This window comes from Sebastes fasciatus, chromosome 5 (assembly GCF_043250625.1).
Source record: "Sebastes fasciatus isolate fSebFas1 chromosome 5, fSebFas1.pri, whole genome shotgun sequence".
Lineage (NCBI taxonomy): Eukaryota > Metazoa > Chordata > Actinopteri > Perciformes > Sebastidae > Sebastes > Sebastes fasciatus.
Window position 1 is genome coordinate 38,872,370 of NC_133799.1, and position 25,618 is coordinate 38,897,987.

The 25,618-nt window shown below is 38.6% G+C and overlaps 1 protein-coding gene across 7 annotated transcripts in view; it reads right to left on the bottom strand.

Moving 5' to 3' along the window:
- lpp (LIM domain containing preferred translocation partner in lipoma) overlaps positions 1-25,618 on the bottom strand; it is a 231,385-nt gene that overhangs the window by 135,867 nt on the left and 69,900 nt on the right. For 6 of the 7 annotated variants that reach the window (XM_074636656.1, XM_074636655.1, XM_074636661.1 and 3 more), the window contains one exon: positions 13,181-13,374. In XM_074636656.1, the coding sequence (XP_074492757.1) occupies positions 13,181-13,370 (190 nt within the window). In that variant the 5' untranslated portion in view covers positions 13,371-13,374. Of the gene's footprint in view, positions 1-13,180; positions 13,375-25,377; positions 25,568-25,618 lie in introns of all 7 variants that reach the window. The other variant, XM_074636659.1, reaches the window with a different exon arrangement.

A 25,618-nucleotide genomic window follows, 5' to 3' on the forward strand; every position in this document is an offset into this window, starting at 1 on the left:
CGTACCGCCAGCGGGACTCCAACCCTGGGTCTCTGCTGTAGTCCGTGGAAGCTTTATCCCATGTGCGTCACCCAATATTTCTGCTATTTCTAATAAATCTAAAACCAACACGTGTTTGAGCTTCCAAGCACTTTCTGTTCTGCAGGTTTGCACGGTGCTTACGCCGTCATGTTATGTCAAAGCAGTGTGAACCAGGCAGAGTTAGAACGGCTACTGTGCCGTGAATGAAGCTGGCTCCATTTGTGACAATAGGGAGTTGAAAGCTCCGAGTGAGCACTAATGAGAGAAGCAGCAGGAAGACCTACTTAATACGACAACTTCCCCTGTCTTTATTGAGCAATTACTTTTAAGTAGCTTCTTTGTGAACAAGGAATCCTAATCAGTGATTAACGTTATTTGAGAGGCCATAAGAGGTATAATTGGTTATCGGGATCCGGAGTATTGTTAAGGGGGAGATAAAAGGGTGGAGATGGATCCAGCTGTGACACTGGGACTAATATTAAACTTTGTTTTTCAATAAGAGACACATTTACAAACACTTCGAGTACTGTATATGACTAATGACTGACAACTTTGAATGACTGTGGACAGTAAATGCTTTGAAACTATGGATTTAGAGAATACTTTTCTGTAGGAAAAAAAGGTTGCAGATGAGTCCTTTTTAAATAGTGCTGCTCTTTGGTGGGGATTAGTATATTCTGTGAGGGCTGAAGGTTGAGCATATGTTTACAGATTTACATATATACAATATCGGCAGAGTTACACGTGTGTAAGCGCTGGCCATCTGGTCTTTAACGACTTAGGACAAAGCTCAAACACAGCGAGAGTTTTGCCCATCACTATAAAAAAAAAGGGGAGACTCGTGGGTACCAATAGAACCCATTTTCATTCACATATCTGGAGGTCAGAGGTCAAGGGACCCCTGTGAAAATGGCCATGCCAGTTTTTCCTTAGTTTCATATGATATCTGTACCTTTACTCTAGCTCTAAAACTGAACCCGGTGCATCCTCTGAAAGACAGTAAAGTCGGGGTCTCAGAGGGTTAGAAAAAAAAAGAAAGAAATCTACAGTACCTGACCCCTAAAATCTAATTTGTTCATTTTTTTTTTTTTACATCTGCACAGACTTAATCTGTATTCAAAATATAAGAAAATCAGAGAAGTGGCTTTACTTTATGCAGTAGCAAAAATACTGAATCCCTTTCAGACAAAGTGTTTTAAGTCCTGGGTGTCAGTCCACATGCTTTATCTCCACACAGCCGTTCCAAATGTGCTGTGGCGGAGGTTGAGTGCACATTGTTTTGACATAATTATGGAGCCGTTTTATTCCATCTTCCGCTGGAGAAGAGCAGCTGAGCCCTGCTCTTAATTAGCATGATATGTATAGAGGAGTGATTTATGACTTCATTTGGTTTAGAGATGGAAGGGAGGGATTTGAGGTCTTTGGAGATATACTTGTTTTAAGTGTAAAGGAGCAGACCGAAATTGGCTTCTGCTACTCTGAGAAGAATTCCCACGGGAGGAGAAATTCAGATCGGGAACAATAGACGGATTATGTTTTTGTATGAAAGCAAAGAAACAAATACAGAGACTAGGTGAATGGTTTGAGAGCCGGAGTTGGCCTTTTTTCATCTTAAAGCTTGAAATGGGCTGAACAATTAGTGCCTCAGAATGTGATGTTAGGAAGGTTCGCTGATGAGTGAAAGCGTGATTCATCAAAGGCGGAGAGGGAAGCTTCGCTGTCATTTCTTATAAACAAAACAGAAGAGAGAGTAAATGAAGCCAGTCAAATGTCACAGCAGACAGTCAGTGCTGTGTAAACTCAGACAGTTTCATAAAAACCTTTGAAACGTTTCCAGGCAGCCTCGGCCCGCTGACAATCTACTGTAAGCCTACAGTTACAAGTGTCAAAGGGTATGTGGTTAACTCTGAACTTATATCCCATGCAGTGACCTATTCAAATTACCCATGCTAACACTAGTACAGTTCCACAGTGTAAATATTACGGTGACATTTAAACATAATTACCATCTAATGGAACCAGAAGGAGCATGTTACCAACAAGCATCTGTACGAGGGACTACCGAGGCTAAGTGACAAAGTGGCAGCCTGGAGAATGAGACTTCTCGGTCACTGCCAAAGACATCAAGAACTCCCAGCAAGCATGCTGATGCTGTGGGAACCAACGCACGGGCATCGATCACAGGGACGTCCCACACCAACACACATGGACGTACTGAGGAGAGATGCTGGACAGTGCTGGCGAGCTAGCCAGATGTATGGTGGACTGAGACAGCTGGAAGCTCCGCTGAAAAGCCCGTCTGAGGACGACCCAATGATGATGATACTTCAGTTTATTTAATAGGTTTCTTAATCTCTTTGATGGGGAACACTTTTCATTATCAACTGTACCAACTATCAAATAGCTTAAGATCATATATAGATATAAAAACTGTTAATGCAATAAAATATGATTTAGTAGGGGTGGGAATCCCCAGAGGCCCCGCGATGCGATGCGATACGATACGATACGATACGATACGATATTACCACAATACTTAAGTCACGATACGATCTTTTACGATACGGTTTTAAACATTTTTGTGATATGTATATGAGTATTGCGATAAGATATATTGGGATTTATCACCTTTTTTCAACGAACAGCATTTTTCTTCCCAGCGAGTTACAATCACATTTTACTGATATGTGTTCCGTTGTCACCATAACAACTAACAATCACCATTTTCTTCTGTACAACTCAAATGAATCAAAAACTGTTCAATGTCCGTTCTACTCCCATGGTTATGAGTTTATGAAAAAATGATGAGATACTGGTACTGATGTCATTATTTGAGAATTTAATTTAAAAAAATCCAAAACAAATTTATACCAGCTAGGTCTAAATTGTTTTGGATTTTTTAAAATTAAATTCTGATTATATGTTTAATTTATATATATACCGTTCATTACAAACTATGTGTTGTCTCATGATCATAATGAAACTTTATGGCAGAGCAGTTAATGCAATCAAGTAGAACAAGAACACTTTTTCCTGTGCGCAAATTAAGTTTTTGAAATCTTACTCAGCATTAGAACTTCCTTTAATTATGTAGAAACCACTTTGAAAGAACAGACAGGATATGAAGAAAAATATTTTCACAAGGCTATAACCCTTTAGATAGCACTACGATTTAGAGAAGTGAAACATCTCATTATGGCTGCAATAACAGATGAAATGTTATACAATGTAGAAAAAATTTCTACACTGTAAAAAGTATCACAGGAACAAAGAAAACCTATAAACTTTGAAGCAAAGATTAAAAGAATTACACAGTTCACTTTTAGACACACACTGCAGGAGAAATACAACAAGTAGTTAAGGTATGTGTTCCACTTAGATAAAAGTGTCCTTTGTATACGCTCAGAGCGTGAGCCTGTGGGTTCTGTGGGGACAATGACACACACATTGGTGGATTTCCTGTAAATTCTCCTGGTGACACCCATGAGGGACTCTGACATAACAACCGGTAGTCAGTTTGCCTCTGGCCAGTCAAGCAGGGAGGAATAAAAACAGCTTATGCACATGTTCAACACTTTTGAACTGCTCTGAGCAAACAATTAGCGGGTTTCTGCTAAACTTAGTGCGAGAAGTTTGATCAAAAACAGCATTTCTCGGATGTTTTCAACTTTCCCTATGATTATCTCACTACAAAAACTCATTAACCTTCATAATCAACAGCACATACCATGAGAAATAACACCACAAAATGACTTCAGCATTCATTTATGTGGTTTTGGTTATGTGGTATAATATTGAATCGTATCGAGATTGTGACCCAATACGGTGTATAGTATCGTGAGCTGAGTGAACTGCACATCCTGTATGAGTATGTGACAAACAAAACTCTTGAATCTTAAATCTCGTCACACGTCGGGGTGTGCGATATGACGATATTTGATCGTGAACGATTAAAATGTCTCTTCGATCTGCCTTTACAGCGAGATCGTAGAACCGTGCTACAGTGTACATTCTATCAGTTGCAGTTGCTGGTAGTTTCAAGTTAGCGGCGCGCTTCAGTACAGCGGCTCTTTGTTTCCTAGTTTGGTGCTTATTTGTGTGAATGCTGGATTTGCTCGTCGAGTTTTGTCAGGCAAGTATGTGTATAGTCGTCAAGACTTAATCAACGTCGGATTACAGCACAGTACCGCCGTTATAAGCGACTTTCAAAGGACGCACAACATACCGGCGGACATCTCCAGTTCACCGGGGTCTACGTCGATTGTTATTGGCTCTGAGAAGCAACGTAGGCGGCGTAGAGAGAGGAAGCAGAAATGGGGATGCCGGGCGGGGCTGCTGGCTAGGCTAAAGAAACATCCACACAAACCCCCGCTACCAAGCATCTTTCTCTCTACAGCCAGTGCTTGAGGTGAAAAGATAAGTAGTGCAGGTACTCCCCTTATTTAGGTTGGTGTGTGTATCGGCCGGTATCCGCAATCTCTTGCGATTTATTCCTAGTCATTGATTATTTCTTTAAGCATGTTAAACTGTGTCAGTCATAATTAGCTGTGATTTTATTGTTATACATACTTGGGCTATGCATCTTCTTCTTGCATTGGTATCTCCTATAGTCGGCCTATTATACTCCAATAATATTCCAACTGGAACGTTATAGGGTTATGGTGGTGTGTTTGTAGTGTTAATAGTTGAAGTGTCTTTCTGTGTTATTTGTAGCCTACAGCATCACTCACTCATATATTATAGGATGTCTATTAGTCTGGAATGATCAGCAGCCAGCCTGACAGGCAGGTATACAAGCAGAGCTGAGGTGTGTGAGCTCTTCATTCAGTGTCCCAGTCAGGATGCTCCTACAGATTATGCAGCAGGATAAAAAAACATTATCAATTTCTACAGTGAATAAAAGGTACTAGGAGATATTGGGTTTGGGGGTCCTCCCCAAAGAAAATTTGAAGGTTTTTGACTTAAATTCTGACGAAATTTTGGACCATTATTATTACTAGTTAAATTATTATTTTTATTATTTATCACAGCCTTCGTCTGAACATTTAATTATTCTGGAAATGTTTGTCCTGTAAAATCATATTCTATGAATCAGAAGAGCAGATTCAGAAAACTTTTACATAATGTTTCATTAATTATATTTGTTCACAAATAATAAAAAAAAGAATTATGACGAACAGTCCACTAATTATTTTACAAAAAAGACATGAATATTGTATTGATAAATTACAGAATGTTCATACTTTGCAGAATTGCACACTTGATTAAAATCTGTTTGGCCTGAATGATCTGTTATTTTTTTTCCTTATGTTTTATTAGCTTATAGGGCTGGATTTTTTTTAATGGAGAAATTAGTTTGGTTATAATGTTCAGTAACTTGCAAAATTGTCTTTAAAACCAGCTTGAAAAAAAATTGTGATATGATGTATTTCCCATATTGCCCTCTCTTAGTCACATCCCTAATATTATCATTTGAAATCAATTAACAACACAAAACAATGACAGATATTGATCCAGAAACCCTCACAGGTACTGCATTCAGCATAAAACAATATGCTCATATCATAAGATGGCAAACTGCAGCCCAACAGGCAACAACAGCTGTCAGTGTGTCAGTGTGCTGACTTGACTATGACTTGCCCCAAACTGCATGTGATTATCATAAAGTGGGCATGTCTGTAGAGGGGAGACTCGTGGGTACCCATAAAACCCATTTACATTCACTGATCTGGAGGTCAGATATGGAGCGTGATTTAACCTCTTTCGCGACAAGCTAGTATAACATGGTTGGTATCAATGGATTCCTCAGGTTTTCTAGTTCCATATGATGTCAGTATCTTCCTTCTAGCTTTAAAACTGAGCCTGCTACAAAATCGAAAGTTGTGTTAATGCACAATAGTGCAAGGCAGCGGCTTGAGAGATCTCTCAACATATCGATTAGAGCGTCATGTACATGTAAAGGGCAATATAAAAGCAGTCTGTTTCAGGAATATGATCTCTGTTTAACACTGAAACAGAGAAGTGCTGATCTATGCAGACAGCTGCACACAAATCCAATGACATGTGTACAAAACATTTTACCCATTTTTCTATGACTTTTGATAAAACATAAAAGGATGTCAAGGTAGAAAGTAAGCTATTAGCATAAAATAGGGATGTGAGGTCTCTTTGTTACAAGAGCAAGGCCAGTTTTTACCATAATGCATTGGTGCACCTGTTACCTCCGGCATCTGCCAATAACATGAAGGCTTTTTTGAGCCAAAGCTTGACAGCATACAATAAAAGACACACTGTTGTCAATACGTTTGCAACCTAACTGAACCTAATATGTTTTAGAAAGGTAGTTTTTGTTGCGGGGCTATTGCACTGGATTGCATTACCTTGTACGGTTATTCATGGTGTTTTGTCCACCTCTTCTACAGTGTGTTGCAGAGCTGCTCCTGATCTAATCGCACAACTATTACATTCATATCAGTGTACTGTTAAAACTTGCAAAAATAAAGAGAAAAAAGTTCAAAATGTTGCAGCAAAGAGCATGAAAGAACTGGAGCACTGACTTCCCTATGCAAGAAGCAATCAAGCATGACCTTCCTACAGTACATGCACCATATGAGATCAACTTAAACCCCAAAATCTGATCTGTTATAAGGAATTTTGAGTGACTGTCTGAGACCTACAGTATATGTCGTTCATTTCCTCCTGCTGGGGCTTTAATCAGAACAAGTTCTCCCTAAAAAAAATCTGAGGGCTAACTGTGCACCGCCCTGTCTGCACCGGCTTCTTTGTCCGCACAATAAACACGGCCCCAGACTGCTCATTCCAGCCCTGACGCTGGCCCCCGCTAGACAAAGGGACAGCGAGGCACTGTGCCAAATTGACTTGTCCCTAATTTTTATGCTAATCCTCAATTTCACATCAGACAGTCCCCACGTTTGATATAAAAGATATTAAATAAATAAATAAATAAAGAGGGACCCAGATAATCTTTTCATAAAGACGTCTTATCCGTTGACAAGTGGAGATGTCTGCAGATGGCTTTCCATATGTGCATGTTCAAAATGCTGACAACAACCAATCACCAGTTAATGTTAATGTAACGTTAATGTAACGCCCATTTTTTATCAGTTCAAACTGTACTTTAAAGGGGGATTTGTCAAGTATTTAATACTCTTATCAATATGGGAGTGGAAAAATATGCTGCTTTATATAAATGCATGTACTGTATATATTTATTAATGGAAATCAAATACCACCTCCAAACAATGACAAATATTGTCCAGAAACCTTCAGGTACTGCATTTAGCATAAAAAAAATGCTCAAATTAGAAGCAGTGGACCAGTAACAATAGATTTCTTAGGTTTTTTAGTTTCATATGATGCCAGTATCTTCACTTTAGCTTTAAAACTGAGCCGCTACAACCTAATAATTAAAACTTGCGTAAACCTGAAGTATAGGCAGAATATTTTTGGCATCATAGGGCAAAAATTCCATAATAACTTTTCAGCATATTGTAATTCAAGTGTTCTGAGAGAAAACTAGACTTTCAGGCTTTAAAAAAATCTAGCCTGTGACGCGAGATTTTGGCCAATCACAGGTCATTTCAGAGAGAGCGTTCCTATTGGCTGTTAATTTAACAGAAGCAGCTGTCAATCCCTCCTAAACTCCAATCAAACGGTCAAACTAGGCAGCGCTGATCAAATATGAATCAATATTGTGTTACTGTAATGCCTATTTCTCCCCTCAGATGTTTTTCAGACACATCTTGTAGTGCACTGGCGGTGCTTGGTATTTCCTCAACTGATCTCAACATGGCGGCTGGGTCACAAACTTTCTCATTTTACAGCTAAACAGTACACTGCAAGATATTTCTGAAAACATTTTATGCAAGAAATAGGCATTACAGTAACAGAATATTGAATCAAATTTGATAAGTGCTGCGAGTGATTGACAGCTGCTCAGAGACGGCAAGGCTCCAGATCGGTTCTGATTGGCTGTTTTCCTCCGGTCTGTGAAATCCTGCAGATGCCTTTTGGAGCATCGGAGGACACCGGAGGACACCGGAGGACACCGGAGGACACGATTTATTTCAGATTATCTGTCCCACGCACTACTGTCAAGATATAGTGACCGTTTCATAAAAATAACTTTTTTAAATCATATTTGCTCCTTATTTTTATTGTTATTCTATTAGGCTCTAGTGTTAATATTACTTATTATACACTTTATATTTATTTCTCTGTTCTGTGTTTTTTATTCTTATGTTGTAATTTTTGAGCAATCGGTATTAATAAAGATCTTTCTCATCTCATCTCATCTCATCTCATCTCATCTCTCTTATGACTATTTTGGTCATGGGTTTTATACACTTTCCATAATAAAACATCTAAAAGCAAAAATGCTCTCAGATGGGGGACACTGTCACACAATCGTATCAAATGGGGGTGGGTTGTTTAATCTGCAACAGTTTAGAAGTGACAAAGTTTGGGAACCACTGTATTAGGTCTCCACTGTATTAGGTCTCCGGATATATACTGTCTTTGTGGAACAAGCCAAACTATGTACACCTAAGGCCAAATTTACTAAATGAACAAGATGGCATGATGTTTGTTTTTTCCTCAGTGGGCAGAGCTCAAACAGGAGCCGTCTAAGAACAATTTTTACCAAACTAACATCTGGAGTACCAGACAGGTCCACCACTCAAACCACAAACCCCCCCAGACTGCACTGTTTTCGACCTGACAGTGTGCTCGCTGAATTTCATAACCGTTTCCCCTGTTTTGAAATCTAGGGCTCTCAGGGGGGGCTGAGGGGTAGAGGTTCAGATAATGTTCACAATACAACACATATACCAGATGGGGAGGTGGGACATACAGTACATGGCTGGATGATGTCTTCTAAGTGTCATGTTCTACCTTTACTTTTTAACAACTACTGGTGTCCGAAAATATTGAGTATCGCAATATTATGTTTTGTGATACTGTACCGATTCTCAAAAACACTAACGGTTTTCAATTAATAGTTTACATGCAAAGATAAACTAATGAACATATATATACATATATAGATATATACATATCTATATATACATATATATATATATATATATATATATATACATATATAGATATATACATATCTATATATACATATATACATATATATATATATATATATATATATACATATATAGATATATACATATCTATATATACATATACATATATATCTATATATATATATAGATATAGATATATAGATATATACATATCTATATATCTATATCTATATATATACGTATATATATCTATATATATATATATATAGATATATATAAATATATCTATACATATATATAGATATATATACATATACATATACATATATATACATATATATATATATATATATACACGGTATACACATATATACCGTATTCACATACAGTATATACCGTATATATATATATGTATATATATCTTTTTTTAAATGAAAAAAATATAATAAATAATAATAATAAAAAGAATATAGATGTAACTCTTTAAAGTTGTGTATTGTTTTCCTATAAATTACTACGGTTACTTTGAGCATATACAAAAATGCCTGCCTGTAAAAGGCCTGTAGGTAACACTGAGTAGGTGTCTTCATTTTGCAGTTTTATTTATCACCAATGACTCCAAAAGATTTTAAATTACATTATTCTCTTATTATTCTCAGCAGCATAAGAGATTAGTTTATCTTCATTTGTAGCAATCATCCTATTATTGTGTTTCTTAGGTTCAAAAAGGCTTGTGCTTATTATTATGAACACTAAAATATCCCCATGTAAACCTAAAAATCAAACACATTTTACATCTTTACTTACTTGTCTCAACACCAGAAGTCTTAATTTAGAAAATATAAAAAGAATCTCTCTCAGTTGTCTCGCTGTGGAGTCATATCCGTCTCATGTAAAACAGATACAGAGTTCTGCTCTGTAGAGCACAGCTTCTGTGTTTGCTAAACTTCATTCTACATTATCTTAAATAATCTGTGCCTGATAGGTAAATCTTAATGATTCCCGACTGTAATCCTGTTGCAATGGAACAAAGACTAATTAAATAAGTTACATTAAAACTCTATTAGTAAATGTGTTAATTGCATATTAACCTGGAGTATGAGAACCTTTTTCATACAAACAAACCATCAGCTCCCAAGAGGAGCAAAAAAAAGCAGACATCACAAGGCTTCCTGGACTCACACATGACTGCAAACCACAGTCTTCACACTGTTTGTGCATTAGAAATTAGGCATGCAACAAGAACTCTGTCACAATTCTAAGATGTGAGTGTATGCAGGAAGCACAACTCCATCAAAAAATTGTGCAATTATTGCAAGGCCTTACGGCTCCACTCGATGTATGTACAGAGGCAAAAAGGTAGAAAGATCAGGTCTCTAACAAAGTATTAGAGTTCCTGATGAGTTGTGATATTAGGGGTGGGGGAAAAAAACAATACAGCATAGTATCGTAATATTTTGCGTGGCAATATTGTATCGATACACGGACGTCAACTATTGATCTTTTATTTTTAGGGCTATCAAAGTTACACTAATTTGTTTTAACGGCACTAATTTCTTTAACACATTAACACAACTTGCGATATTGGGTGTAGAGTAAAGATACTGGCATATCATATGAAACTAGAAAAACCTGAGGAATCCATTGATACCAACCATGTTATACTAGCTTGTCGCGAAAGAGGTTAAATCCCGCTCCATATCTGACCTCCAGATCAGTGAATGTAAATGGGTTCTCTGGGTACCCACGAGTCTCCCCTTTACAGACATGCCCACTTTATGATAATCACATGCAGTTTGGGGCAAGTCATAGTCAAGTCAGCACACTGACACACTGACAGCTGTTGTTGCCTGTTGGGCTGCAGTTTGACATGTTATGATTTGAGCATATTGTTTTATGCTAAATGCAGTACCTGTGAGGGTTTCTGGACAATATCTGTCATTGTTTTGTGTTGTTAATTGATTTACAATAATAAATATATACATACATTTGCATAAAGCAGCATATTTGCCCACTCCCATGTTGATAAATACTTGACAAATCTCCCTTTAAGGTGCATTTTGAACAGATTAATCGCAAATTAATCATGAACAATCATGTCATAACTCGTGATTAAATATTGTAATTGATTTACAGCCCTATTTATTAAATAAACTATTAACCTTGGCCCGCCAGCATGCCCTGCTAGAGTGAACTATAGCTGGTATCATATGAAACTAGAAAACCTAGTAATTGATTGGTACCAACCGTGTAATGTTAGCTTCTTGGGAAAAACGATGAATAACATTCCAAAGTTACGCAAAATGTTTGTGAGGAAAAACTGGCATGGCCATTTTCAAAGGGGTCCCTTGACCTCTGACCTCAAGATATGACAATGAAAACTTTGAAATGAACAAAATGAAAAACTTATCTTATTAGAAGAAACGGATGTTGACAAACTGCATAATTTGCAGTTGAGAAAAGGTAATAGATCGCAAAATATTGCATTAAAATCGCATATAAGATCGTATCGTGACTTAAAGTGGCAGTAGGCAGTATATTTTTGGCATCATTGGGCAAAAATGCCATAATAACCTTTCAGCATATTGTAATTCAAGTGTTCTGAGAGAAAAGTAGACTTCTGCTCCTCCTCATGGCTCTGTTTTCAGGCTTTAGAACATCTAGCCCGTGACGGGAGACTTTGACCACTCACATTTCATTGAGAGAGCGTTCCTATTGGCTCTGCTCCGGTCATGTGACCGGAACTTGGCGTTCCTTCACCAGATTTCACAATGGCGACTTTATCATTTTACAGCTAAACCGTGCACTACAAGATGATTCTGAAAACATTTGAGGAGAGAAATAGACATTACAGTAACAGAATATTGATTCATATTTGATCAGCGCTGCCTAGTTTGACCGTTTGATCGGAGTTTGCGAGTGATTGACAGACGACCTCAGATCAGCTCTTACTGCTTGTTTCCCTCCGGTCTGTGAAATATTGCAGATGCCGTTAGTAGCAACGGAGGACACCGAGGCACATGATTTTTTTCAGGTTACCCGTTTCATGCACTACTGTCACGATATAGTGACCGTGATATCAGTCAGAGTCTGAGCTGCCACATACGGTCGATCCATACTTTGATAGAAAAAGCTTAATAACGTGACTTAAAAATTCCCTTTGCATTCAATCGGAGCATATCCGATGCTCTGAAACAAGTGCCAAAAGTACAACCATACGATCCATGCTGCAATGAACTAGAATTATACTTAGATGTAAGGGTTGACGATCAATGTTACTATGGCAATAGAATGCTCTCTGGCATCATTGAGTATGTTTCAGTGCCTTGTTACACTCCTATTCTCCAGCTCTGTTTGTACATTATTTACTGCCCCTCTCTGTTTTGCAGGTGATGGTGAAAGCTTTGCTGAGGTCTGTTCACGGTCCAGATTCAGCATACTGTAGACCGGAGTCACATCTTTTATCAATGAGCTTTATAGGATTGTAAAAATATAGCATATTAGACCTATGGAAACCATTACTAAACAGCACTGCTATCTGGCAAATAATGGGTGAAAAAATTTATATGATTCTTAAATAAATAGCTTAGATATTAATTGTGTCTTTAACAATTGTGTTTTGTAAGAGAATTAACAGTAGCTCAGTAGCTGTTTTAAAGTGAAAATAGTTAGACATTTAAAGTTGGGGTTTTGTCTGCTGGAGACTGTACGGCTACTCACAATCAATACCATGACATTGCTACTCAAGTTCACTCATTCCTGAGGGAAAGCTGCACAGTTCATTGTTGAGAAAAATACATCATTTAAGCAGAAGTGGGACATGACTGCATGTAGACTGGTACTAAAAGTGGAGAGGGCAACATAAAATATGTTTGACGTTAGCAAAGTCAGATATCTGTAAATGTAGTAGATTGTGGAGAGTTTGGGCCCAGTCTGACCTGGCTGGAAAAACGATGAAGATGCGACTTTGAGACACAAATGACATACTAAAGACAAACTCCAGCCAGTGGGGGAAAGAAACAATACTTTTCTTGATTTGTTCCCGTTTCAGATAGTATCTAAAGTGGCAGTATAAAGGTTTGGTGTTTCTCCTGTGTTGTTACCTGCAGTGTTAGAGTGGGCGGGCTCTCCCATTTGTTTGTAAGGGTTGAACTTGGGCTTGGGTGCGACCACAGGGGCAAATTTCTTGGGTGCCTGCTGCTGGGAGACAGAGATGCTTGCACTGCCCAATGTAGTCTCCATCCTGGCAGCCACCTGTCCCGTCTGGTCGTTACTGTTCGCTGGGTTCCACATGGTTCTGATGAGGAAAAACAAAACATATTAAGCTTGGACCTGAATTCAAATTCAAGGACGACGTAACATCAATCAACATGGGTGATGGAGACTCTCTGAGAGCAGAGAAATGAGGAAACATAACTATGGATAAATGATCAATGTCAATGAATTAAAGAATCCAACGTTAATAACACAACGACATTTATCAAAGCAAACAATCCATCACCTCAAAGAATGCAGGTGTGATGTGGCATGGTTTCAATATTTGTCTCAAGGCCTCCTCTATTTGACTGATTCTGTCACTGTTCGACTGTGAGTGCAACACTATGAACGCAAGTCACGCAAAAGACACAGGATTCAGGGAAGCAGTCAGATGCATCCATAAAGAGGCTTTTCACCCTGCACTCTGGTTTATCTACTCCAAACTGGTATAAACACTAATGCTGCCTTTACTGGTAGGGAGACACATCACATGACATAGTTGGTTTGAAGCATCCTGAGCCTTAAAGCAGTGCAGAGAGACAAGATCTGCAGCCATGCTAGCAGCTCTGTGGCTGTACTTATACACAGTTGTGTCAATCGATTCAAATATTTAATCGTGATTAATCGCAATTTAATCACATTTTGTATCTACTCAAAATGTATCCTAAAGGGAGATTTGTGGACAATGACAGATATTGATCCAGAAACCCTCACAGGTACTGCATTCAGCATAAAGATATGTTCAAATCATAGCATGGCAAACTGCAGCCCAACAGGCAACAACAGCTGTCAGTGTGTCAGTGTGCTGACTTGACTATGACTTGCCCCAAACTGCATGTGATTATCATAAAGTGTCTGTAAAGGGGAGACTCGTGGGTACCCATTAGGGATGGAATGGTTCAGGTAAAAAATCCGAACCGTTCGGTTCTCTAGTCACGGTTCGGGTCGTGTATGAATTGTTCGGTTCATTTGAAATAAGTTATGAGGCCCATTGTGTATTATTTTTCATGTAGAGTTAGGCTCCCGTTTATTGTCACACTAGAGATCAAGGCCTATGAAAGGAGGCTGGGACACGGGTGGACATGGGTCTTGAGGTACGGGGTTTAACACATGCGCGGTGTAACTGAAGCTGTGGTCGTGCGTTGCTATTGGCTCAATTTCTGCGAGTGCAGACCAGATTTTACTGTGCATGTGTTATACCCCAAAGATATGATGCGTTGATGAAGCGTGACCCAGCCTCCTTCTCAGTTGGCACAGATGAAGTGGCGAGTGCGGCTGTCAGTCAGATAAGGAAATGGCGAGTAGCCACGATAAAGTCCAGTTAGAGGATCCACCAGCATCATTTGGCTCTGCTGTATGGAGCATTACGGATTTAGTGTTACCAGGAAAATGACGGAAAAAAAGTGGTGGATAAAACGGCGTCTGTGTGAGCACTGTGCAACACGTGTGGTTGATGCTAGCAGCAACACTCCGGTGAGCACTGTGCAACACGTGTGGTTGATGCTAGCAGCAACACTCCGGTGTGTCCGTCGTTAGTGTAAGGAGGAGAGAGTCGGGTAGGAAAGAGCAACAATCTCCCCGCAGCATTTAAACAGCCTCTACATGCAGATTCAGACTCAGACTCAGACTCAGACTCAGACTCAGACTCAGACTCAGACTCAGACTCAGACTCAGACGGGGTAAAAACACAACTACAGCATCGGGGAGGTTTATAGTGAAAGATATGCAGCCTTATGCAGTCGTGGAGGACGCTGGATTTTAGCATATGATTAACGTAACGTTACTTGAGCCGCGCTATACACTTCAGCAACACAGTAATTCCAGCAGCACAATCCCTGTAATGTGTTTTATATTTATTAATTATTTTTAAATAACACAGTGGCACAGAAATCCAACCGTACTCCTCCAAATACTGCACTTTATGAGTGGAAAAACTCATCTTTCAATTAAGAGCTGATAATCAGGGAATTGAGACATACTGTATGTTATACTGTTCTTTTTTTTTTAGTATAGTTCTGGTTGAGTTTATGCTTCAATTTATGTTGATGGCCTTAGTCTATAATTTCATCATATTTATATGAAAATAACAAAGCTGCATTTTTTGTTTGCACTAATGACTGTAGAAGACCTATTCTTTCAGTTCAGATTTGACAATTAAGAAGAGTTTATGTTCCTTATGGAAGCCATACTTTTGTTAAGGAAAACATTTATTAACTTATTTTTGCCAAATAAATGAAAAGCATGTTGAAATCAGAACATGACCACCTCGCTGTACCATAAATGTACCGAACTGAACCGAAAACCGTGACCCCAAAACCGTGATATGAACCCAACCATGAATTTTGTGAACCGTTCCACCCCTAGTACCCACAGAACCCATTTTCATTCACATATCTTCAGGTCAGAGGTCAAGAAACCCTTATGAAAACGACCATGTCAGTTTTTACTCACCAAATTTTACTGTAAGTTGGGAGCGTTATTTAGCCTCCTTCACTACAAGCTAGTGTAATACCGGTATCTTCACTCTAGCTTTAAAACTGAGCCTGCAACAACCTAAAAATCACAAGTTGTGTTAATACGTTAAAGAAATCAGTGGGGCTAATAAAAAAATTTGCCGCGTTAACTTTGACAGCCCTAGTAAAAATAGAAGTAAAAATAAAAATAAGAATAAATAAAATAAAGTAAGAGGAATATAGAACTAGTATAAGATCTGAAACTAAACAAGAGAATGAACACTAAAGAAAAGTCAGGGGATCACCAAAGTTTTTAGGAACTATCGTAATCCATAATCCATCCAATAGTTATTGATATATATATATATTTGATATATTCTGGAACAAAGTGGTGGAGAGCCTCGCTGAAAGCAATGCTAATAAAAGGACAGCAGCTCTATAGAGAAGTCACCGCCAGCTGTATATCCTTATCTGACCAGCACTAGTATATCATTTGGTCATCTTACTCATATTGTTCAAAATGTTCAAACCCAATGTGATCTTGTTGTAGTAGTAAACTATTCTATATTCTAGGCTCAATACAGTTTTAAACATCTTACATTTATCACATTGTTTCTAAGGAAGTGTGCATAATAATGGAGGTGGCTGGCCACTGTCTCCATAATTCTAATTATATATATGTGTGTGTGTGTGTGTGTGTATTATTCAAGTCTACTTTTTGTATTTCAACTATCGAGTCAGATTATTAAAGCAGCTGGTAATATTATTTTGTAAAATAAAAAAACAAGGTAATACACACTGTGTTCTGACATGCATTCATGTGTCCAATTTAATAAAGTAACAAAGTATCAAAGAGTGAAGGAAATCACTTTGAACTCCGAACCTTGTTTTACTCGCTTTTTACTTTCTTGCAAAGCCTACGCCAGAACAACAAATCAAAAAAGTGATGTGTGAGACAAAGAGCGGCGAAAACAACAAAGTATTTTCAAACCAAAAAGACTTCATAACAGATACTGTATGTGTATTGAAAAATGACCAGCAATGATTTTCAGTGTTGATGCAGCTGTCAAAAACAAGATCAGTGTCTTTATGTCATGTAGAGAGATAAATATGTATTAATAAATGACCTAATTATATGTATTTGTGTCTTTGTTGCTTTTTTATGGTGGGGGACACTTGGATTGAAATTGTTACATCAAGTTGCAGCTAATATTGATAGCTAATCACTTTTTATTATTATTAGATTATTTTTTTGGCGGACTTGTATGGCCTTATTACAGTTACAGTGAAAACAACAGAGTAAAAGACTCTGCTGTGGCTGAGGACACAAACATCTAGTGTTTCACCATCGCATTCTGAAATCACTTGAAATATTTGAACTATTTATATGCCGCGCTTTTTCTCCCCAGCCTTCTTTTTGTTTGTGTTTGTTGTGCTGCGTTCTGATGTTTCTGCTGTTTATTATCCTCCGTCTGACTGATACAGGGTTTACATTCTTTCTGTGGAGCACAGGAGAAAAAGCCCACGCACAATCATCTTTTAATATCTGCTCAAATCCCTGCTCTTCCTGCCGCCTGAATGGTTCTTACTTTTGATATTTTTCCTGTGCTCTTAATGCTACGATTCAGACACGCGCTGGTGTCTCACACCCACCTGTCCTTTCAATGCAAATGCTTTCATTTCTCGACGCTCAAATGGCTAACAAAATAAAAGATGAATTGGAAAGGAGGGGGGGAAGTGGAGAAATGATCTTAGAATGTGCTAGTAAGACTCAATACATCACACGTTGAATGGAAAATGTCTGTTTCAGTATGTGGTTACATTTTTTGATGATGGCAAATAATTCACAGTGGGATGTCACCGTATGCGTAGTGGGCCCTAAAGTGCACGTTAAACCACTAAAATCAGTTTGTCTGTTATTTCAAATAAACTTTCTGCAAAACAAATGATTCGATTTGGGAATACAAACCTGAACCCAACACACTTATGACCTCAGTATATCATCACTATTCATAGACTATTTGTGTGAATAATGACTTCTAATTGCTTTGCCTCCATATTAACTATAAACTCTTAAAAGGGACGGTGTGTAGGATTTTCCGGCATCTAGTGGTGGCAGATTGCAACCAACTGAGTACCCCTCTGCTCACTCCTCCCTTTCCAAGACTCCGGAAACGTGAGCCGCCGATTGCAAAACCATGGTAACGCAGTTGGTCTCGCTCAGAGGCCGTCCTTACCATAATAACACTACTTTAGGAGCAACGGAAGTCAGACAGCGGCTGGCGGTACCACGGTTTTGCACTCTGTGGCTCAGTTTTAATTTCGTTAACAAAAACTATGACGAAATATGTTTAACGACCTTTTTTTCTATGACTAAGACGAGGTGATGACGAGACGGCACCGTCATCATTAAATCGGTGACGATATCAAAGAGGCAATATCGTTGACGAAAAAGGACGAGACTAAAATGTAGTTTGAAAACTTTGAAAAATCTCTTTATTTTCATTACCTTCCACCTTCTCTATGTCTCTCTCTCTCTGTCTCAAACACACACACACACACAATGGACTGCGGCTGCGGCTGCAGCTGAATTCTTCATCAGTCAACCTGTGTTTTTCATCAGATAATGATGAGATCAAATTTTATGTGAAACAAGTTTGACTAAAATGACAGAAATGTTCAATATAATCTGATGACTAAACAGGACTACAATTAAATTAAAAAAAATTTAAAAAGCTGACAAAATTAAGAGAGAAAACATTTTGACTAAAATCAAATGGCTTTTTGGCGACTAAAACTACACAAACATTTTGAGCTGTTGTCGACTAAAACTAGACTAAAATTATGAAGGATAAAAATGACTAAAATGTGACTAAAACTAATAAGCATTTTCATCTAAAGACTAAGACTAAATCTAAAATAGCTGCCAAAATGAAGACTGCAGAGCTCACGTTACCGCAGTTTCACAAGAGTGTGGGAGAACTACGGTGGCCTTCAGGTACCATAAAAATGTGGAAGTCTCTCTCTAGAGCCAGTGTTTGGTTTGTCCGTTCTGGGCTACTGTAGAAACATGGAGGAGCAACATGGCAGACTCTGTGAAGAGGACCCGCTCCCTAAGGAGATATGAAGGGCTCATTCTAAGCTAACGATTTCAGGTGGCATACACTAATGAAAATGTAGTTATGAATATTATTATTACCATATCATTTCTGCTAATAGATCCCCTGAAATCCTACACACTGGCCCTTTAAGTGCATAATAATCATTCTGAGCTGAGTTCAAATTTAAAATGAATCTACCTTCTATTGGAGAAATGGTCCCTATAAGTAGTGTAGACAGTGTGTTCTGTGGTTTAAAAAGTACGCAATAAAAATGTATAAAGTACGTAATAAGTAATCAAAAAAGTAACAAAAAACGCTATTTCTGAAAAGAAATGTCGCTGTGGAGTTTTTAAAACGAAATGTTTCACCGTTTAAAGCATCACAATCACCTCCACTGTGTTGAGGTGGAGGAAGAAATCTCAATGACAAATATCTCAAAACCTAAGCAACTAAAACCAGTAACTATCTGCATTATCAGATACTACAAGGACTAAGCAGAAATATATGGGCTTTTTATTTTGATAAGTCAACCTTTCAATATGTTAAAGGACAAGGCTGGTTGTATTCAATATTTGTCTTATTGTCACTGAATCCCATTAGAGGACCAAGACAAACAATATGTTGGACTCTCAATACTTTCTGACTTCCTGAAGCAGCTGGACACTGTGTTTTTAGCAAAAGTATATTTCAATAGATCCTGATTATTTTTCAAATCACCATATGGCATCACCTTTTGACATTGTGAAACATAACAAAGAATCTACTGTAGTCAGATCTGAAGGAAGAAAGAACCTGCATTAGTTAGGAGGATGATTGCTTTAGAGTCTGACGTTCAACTTCCACAGAGACAGAACAAGTGGGCCTCCTAAATACAGTATGCATTACTGTAGTCTTTTTAGAGTTCAGCATGTCAATTAATTGACTGTGATCAAATGGCTCAATGACTCATAATGCAGCTTACACCAGAAGCGACTCAGCAGTGCTTTTTAGGCTGAAAAAGGCTCAATAGACATGTGCCTCAGCTCTATCAGCACATCATGTCATCAGCTCCGTCTGTTGACAGTTCAAATCAGTTTTTCACCTGCATAACATTAAGTTAAAAATCCATTGCATAGGCCTTTGATACTAGGACCATGGAAAAGGCCAAATCTATTTATTCAAGTTCTACTTTACAAATTAATTTGGTTTAGTTTAAATGACAATCTTTGTCAAGTTTTACTGGATGTTCATAGCTGAAGATGGGTTGAAGGCCGAAGCAAACGAGCCACGATTATTGCAATGGCACCTCACTTTTTACACAACCCATGTAATAACACCTTAGTGCATGAAATTATTTTACTTTTCAACTGCTTATACCATAGATTGTATATATAAATGGACGACGTGTCTCCCCTTCCGCGGTATCAAGGTCCCGCACGAAACAACCCGCCCGAGCCAATTACAGGTCGAGCACGGCCGCAGCTTGTTAGCGTTATCCACCTAGCTGCTACGTTAGCACCACGGTAGCTGTGTGGCTAGAAAGACAACAATAGGGCTGTCCCCAACCAAAGAGATTCTTAGTTGACTTTAGGCTGGCTCACACTATAACATTTTTCAAATCATAACAGATGTGAAAATGTGAGAGAGCCCACACATGACGCCATGTTGTGTTAAATGGAACAGGTTTGTTCCTATAGTGTGTGGAGAGCAACAATTTGGCCAAAACAGCCACCGCACACTATCAGATTCATTCATGAACAACAAGAGTCCCCACTAAAAAAAATGGGAATCTCGCAAAATCTCTGGCGATCAAACGTGACTTACTGTAAACACATTGCGGACGACGGGCAGGAAGAATTAACGATTAGCGACTTTGTACTGAAAACTCACGAAGGATGAATGGATGAAGTCATGGAGACACGTTAAATAAACACTTGTGTTGTTGCCACAAATCAATAAGTCCGTCCTCCATTTCTGAGCTCCATCTTACTGCTACTTCATGCTTCCTGTTTTGCAATAGCACATGCATTAGCCGCGGCGGTTGTTGTCCTGACGCTCTACGTCAGCTTGGTTCTCAGTTGGCTATCGTTCTTTCCCACGTGAATGCATCATCAGCCGTCCTCAGGGTTGCCCACACACAACAGGATATCCCATCGTAAATACTGGACGTGTTTAATATTTACGATTTGAAATCAGTGCAGCCAGGATGGACTTCCGAGCTGATTGGGGGATATAAAAAACACTCACACCATACAACATACCTCACACCACATGAATATCTGGAAAGATAATCTTTAGAACCATCCAAAAATTGGGGCTTTGCTGACCGCTGTACGTGTGTGTGTACCCGGCATAACACTTGTAGATTTAACGACAGATCTGTATAACTGAGTTTCAAAGAATCACACAAAAGCTCCACTTTAAATCTATCTTTAGTGTTTACCAGAGATGTGCTCATAAGTCTCTTGGAATTAAGTCATTCAGCATGAAAAAGCATAAAAAAGGACTAATCGACTAAAGAAAAGTCAACTAAGACCAAAACGACAGATTAGTCGACCAATCAACAGGGGGCGGCCCCACACAACAACTAACCATAATATCTCCAGAACCTTTTGATCAAATTGACATATGCTCTATTACATAAACATGTGACGGTTATGGAAAGTTAAAGTTATTTCCTCCCGAGCCTCCGGCTACAACTACTCAGAGCAGCTGTCAATCACAGCCCTTTTTATAACATCAAATAACAACAAAAAAAAAAACATATCAGGAAAATGAACACTTGAACATACTTCAGTGTGATAATCACTACCGAAAATGAATTTGATGTGTACTTTGACTTTATAGTTTGGCCCATGTCTCATCATACATGGAGGGGTTAATGACCTATAGTGCAGCCAGCCACCAGGGGGCGATCCAGATGTTTTAGCTTCACTTTAGGGGAGCTGTCATGTCGTCTATCTTTACATACAGTCTATGGCTTATACCAAGAAATATGACCTGGACATCCGGTAGGACATATTACATGTTGAGAATAATTGTAGTCATCAAATGCAATTCAAATGACGGTTATAATCTATAGCATGTTTCTTCAACGAGGCCAGTAGAGCCTAGCTACACTAGGTGTATCCAGTATTGTGTTTGCATGTATGCATTATATCTATGAACCAATAGCTGAGAAGATACACACAAGGCTCTTCCTTTACATTTAAGAACTGCTGTATTGTAGCTTTCAGCTTCTCAGTACCTTTCACATATCTAACCATATCTGAATCAGATTTAAAGACACTATGGAGCACTTTGCAGTACAGCGTGGCCCCTAAGGGAAGTATAGTGCATGTAAATATTTTGTATTAACTATGAATTTGTTTTCTATCAATCAGGGTTGGAGACTGTCTTAGCATGCAGCAGTGATATGGTAACCTAGGACAGTTCATTAGTCAGAACTTCAGTTTCCATTTCCCCCTGCGTGTCTTAGGACTGTGGGAGGAAACCAGAGCATCCAGAGGAAACCCAAGCAAACACAAAATATGCAGCAGAGCGGTAAGCTAAGATAATATGTGTAGAATTTGAACTTTGCTGTAAACATATTGTGACTCAACAGATGTGGCCTCATTGTGATACGTCTCTCAGACCTTTCTCCTGCACTGGCACAGTGTACCATCTTGGGGAGAGAAGTCTGATGATGTGAGACCAAACATGACATGCTTTTATGCTTATTTAACTTTGACTTAGTGTTCTGTGATCTCCTGCTACTTAATAAGATGAATTATGCATGTGCTTACCGCTCTTCTGTATCAGCATTGATGTGATAAAAAACTAAAAGTCCTTCCCTTAACACAACACAAGAAGACATGTACAAAGCATACACACAATAGATTGATACATAAGTGAGGCATATGAAACAGGTCAAAAGTGCACACGCACACACAAAAAAGGCTGCATCCGTATTGAAGCCTCATGAAAGGAAAGTCAATTGTGATTGCCGGGGCAGTTACAACATGACTCACAAAGCTGTGACACCGTGTTTAACCGTTTGCTTTATGGGGGCACGGCAGTCGGGCTGTCTTCCACAGCTGTTCCGCTGCACTGTTACAGCTGTCATTGAGGAACTGCTGCAGGTGTTTCTGCTGCATTAATCTTTCATATCCACCAAGGAAACTATCAAACAAAACCATCCAAAGAGGACCACAGAGAGTACAGAATTCAAACATAAAATGGCAGGGTTCAGAGATTTTTTTTTGGTGGGGAATGCATGACATGCTTTCTAGTAACTCTTCTTTGTGGCAGGAAGACTGAATCGCATGTTGGAAACGTACACAAACCTGCACAACTTGATCTGGCAGTGTTCAGGATGTTCTGCTTTTAAAAAGCTGTAGTAGTTTCAAGAGCTTCTTTTTGTTGCCTTTTGAAACATAGACAAACACACAAAGATCTATGGCTGATTGATTCCTGTTGCAGCAGGAGACGCAGAAGTGTTTTCACCTTGATAAGGGTTTTGTCAAAAATGTTCACCCTCTTAAAATGTGAGGTGAGTAACAGATGAACAACTTAGTAATAGAGTAGTTAAAGCAAGGGTAGGTAATATATTATACATTTCTTCTTTATATTTGTTAAAATGGTCTTTACATCTTGACAGCAATTCATAAATCGAAAGAGAAAAAGAAAAAAAAAGAACTACACCACAGTGGAATGAGCGTGAGTACACACAATCAGGCTGTAACGGCGGACGAGTCAGCGTGATGATGTCTTGTAGTCTCATTTAGCCACTTCTTAGCAACTGCCTGTTTTAAAACATATAAAAGCTTCAAAATTCACAAGTGGGGTATTTATTTACGTATTTTGTATCGTAACACAAACCGTTCAAATCTCTTAAGATCTTATTTCAGGCATCTAACTAAAAACCCATTCAAAAAAAACATCGACTTCCAGACGAGGGAACAGGAAGTGCTAAAATGCTAACTCATTTACGGGTTTTAGGACTCATTCTTGCATCACTCTATTGCGCGCCACTGGAGTCTTCCTCAAGCTACTAGCTTGACAGCTGTGAGTACTAACAATAGCTATGTTCATCGTTCCTCATGATATGTTTATGTTCATAATGATAACTTTGGGGGAGTGGCTTTGTAGGGAGGCCTGAAAGGACTGGCCGTCAAGTGTTGCCAACATGGCGACTTTTGTCTCTAGATTTAGAGAGTTTTGGAGCTAGTGCTGCTAGCTCCTTTCATTGGAAAGGACTTGGCAACACTGGGCTGTGTTTTTTGGTTGGATCATTTTCAAAATCCATCGTACTCTTGCTGGTTTCTCCAATGTTACCTACCCAGGCTTTAACTGAAAGCTAAGAATCTAAAACTAGCCTGTACAACAGCTAGGCACTGTAGTTTTTAGCAAACATTATGTAAACAGGAGTAAATAGTGCATTTGTTGGGGATTATTTTTAGCAGCCGATTAATACACATTTAGTGCTCTAGTGAGTATTTACAGCAAAAGGACAATTGATTTATGGCAGGCCTATTCAATTGCCTGGCCATTTAACAATCTCAATCCAGCCCTTTGATCATTAATAAATAAAAAAGTATTTAAAAAATAATAATTTCTTCCAATAAGAGTTTATTCCCATTCATCAATGTTCCTACTCATGATATTGATGCTGTTACAGACTGTTAAAAACAATATCATTGTTTTTATTTAATAACACCAAGTTTATGGGTGTTTACATTGTTTGATTATTAGAAGATCCCATTTTATTAGTAGGCTAATTAGTCCATTCATTAGTTATTTCTTGTTAAGCACAGACGTGCTTGTTAAAAAGTGTCAACCCAGGCAGTTTAATCAGAGGGAATTTAGGAGAGTCAAACTGAATAAAAAAACGATGTTAAATGCAACATTTTGTTTATTAAAAAACAACCTGCGAAGATTAAAAATGTATATTGTTTACACATTTAAATTCCTAGCTTTGCAGATCAGACATAGGAAATGTAAATGTCCTGCCCCCTGGCACTTCACTGTTTTTCAAATGTGGCCCGTCTAAAACAGTTATTGAACAGGACTGACTTAAGGTAGCTACATGTCACCCACTGTAACAGTGTGGCTCATTGAAGTGTTTTTAATAGTTGTTGGACAACAATAGAGCTCTATGGCACAGAGGAAGAAGAGATACCAGGCTTACACACACAATACTTGTTATTGGGATCACAAAACACATCCTGTATACTACATACTAAAGGGTGTCCAGTGCTATTCAGAATACTGAAAATGTTCCTACATATCTTAAAGTTTATAAGAAAAAGTGAACTAAGATTTAAAGGGCAATTATGTTGCTTTTCCCCCACCTTGTGCTTCGTCCCATGAGTAGAGTTCTGTTCAAACTACACAGCCCTTGGTTCACTAGGCACCGATCAAAACATCACTTCAAAAAGACACTGCAGAGATGAATATGGAGACACACTCTGGCTGGCAGATTTTTCAAACCAAATAGAGGGGTGGGAGGCAACTGGGATTAGCACTCACGGTTCGTGACGCAACGTGCGGAGGGTCGGCCATGCGGATGAAAACGCTTTAAAAATTAAAGGTTCCCATCTGCAAGAGGTTGCTGCCGAGTCTTCCCAGCATTGGACTCGCTCTGCTTTGGAGGGCTGGTTGAATGGCTGAACAGGTTAATGCGACATTACACAAACAAGAGCTCGCTCCCCGCGTTCCGCTGTTTGGAAAAAAAGGGAAGAGCAAAGAGTTCAAGTGGTCATTATGAACC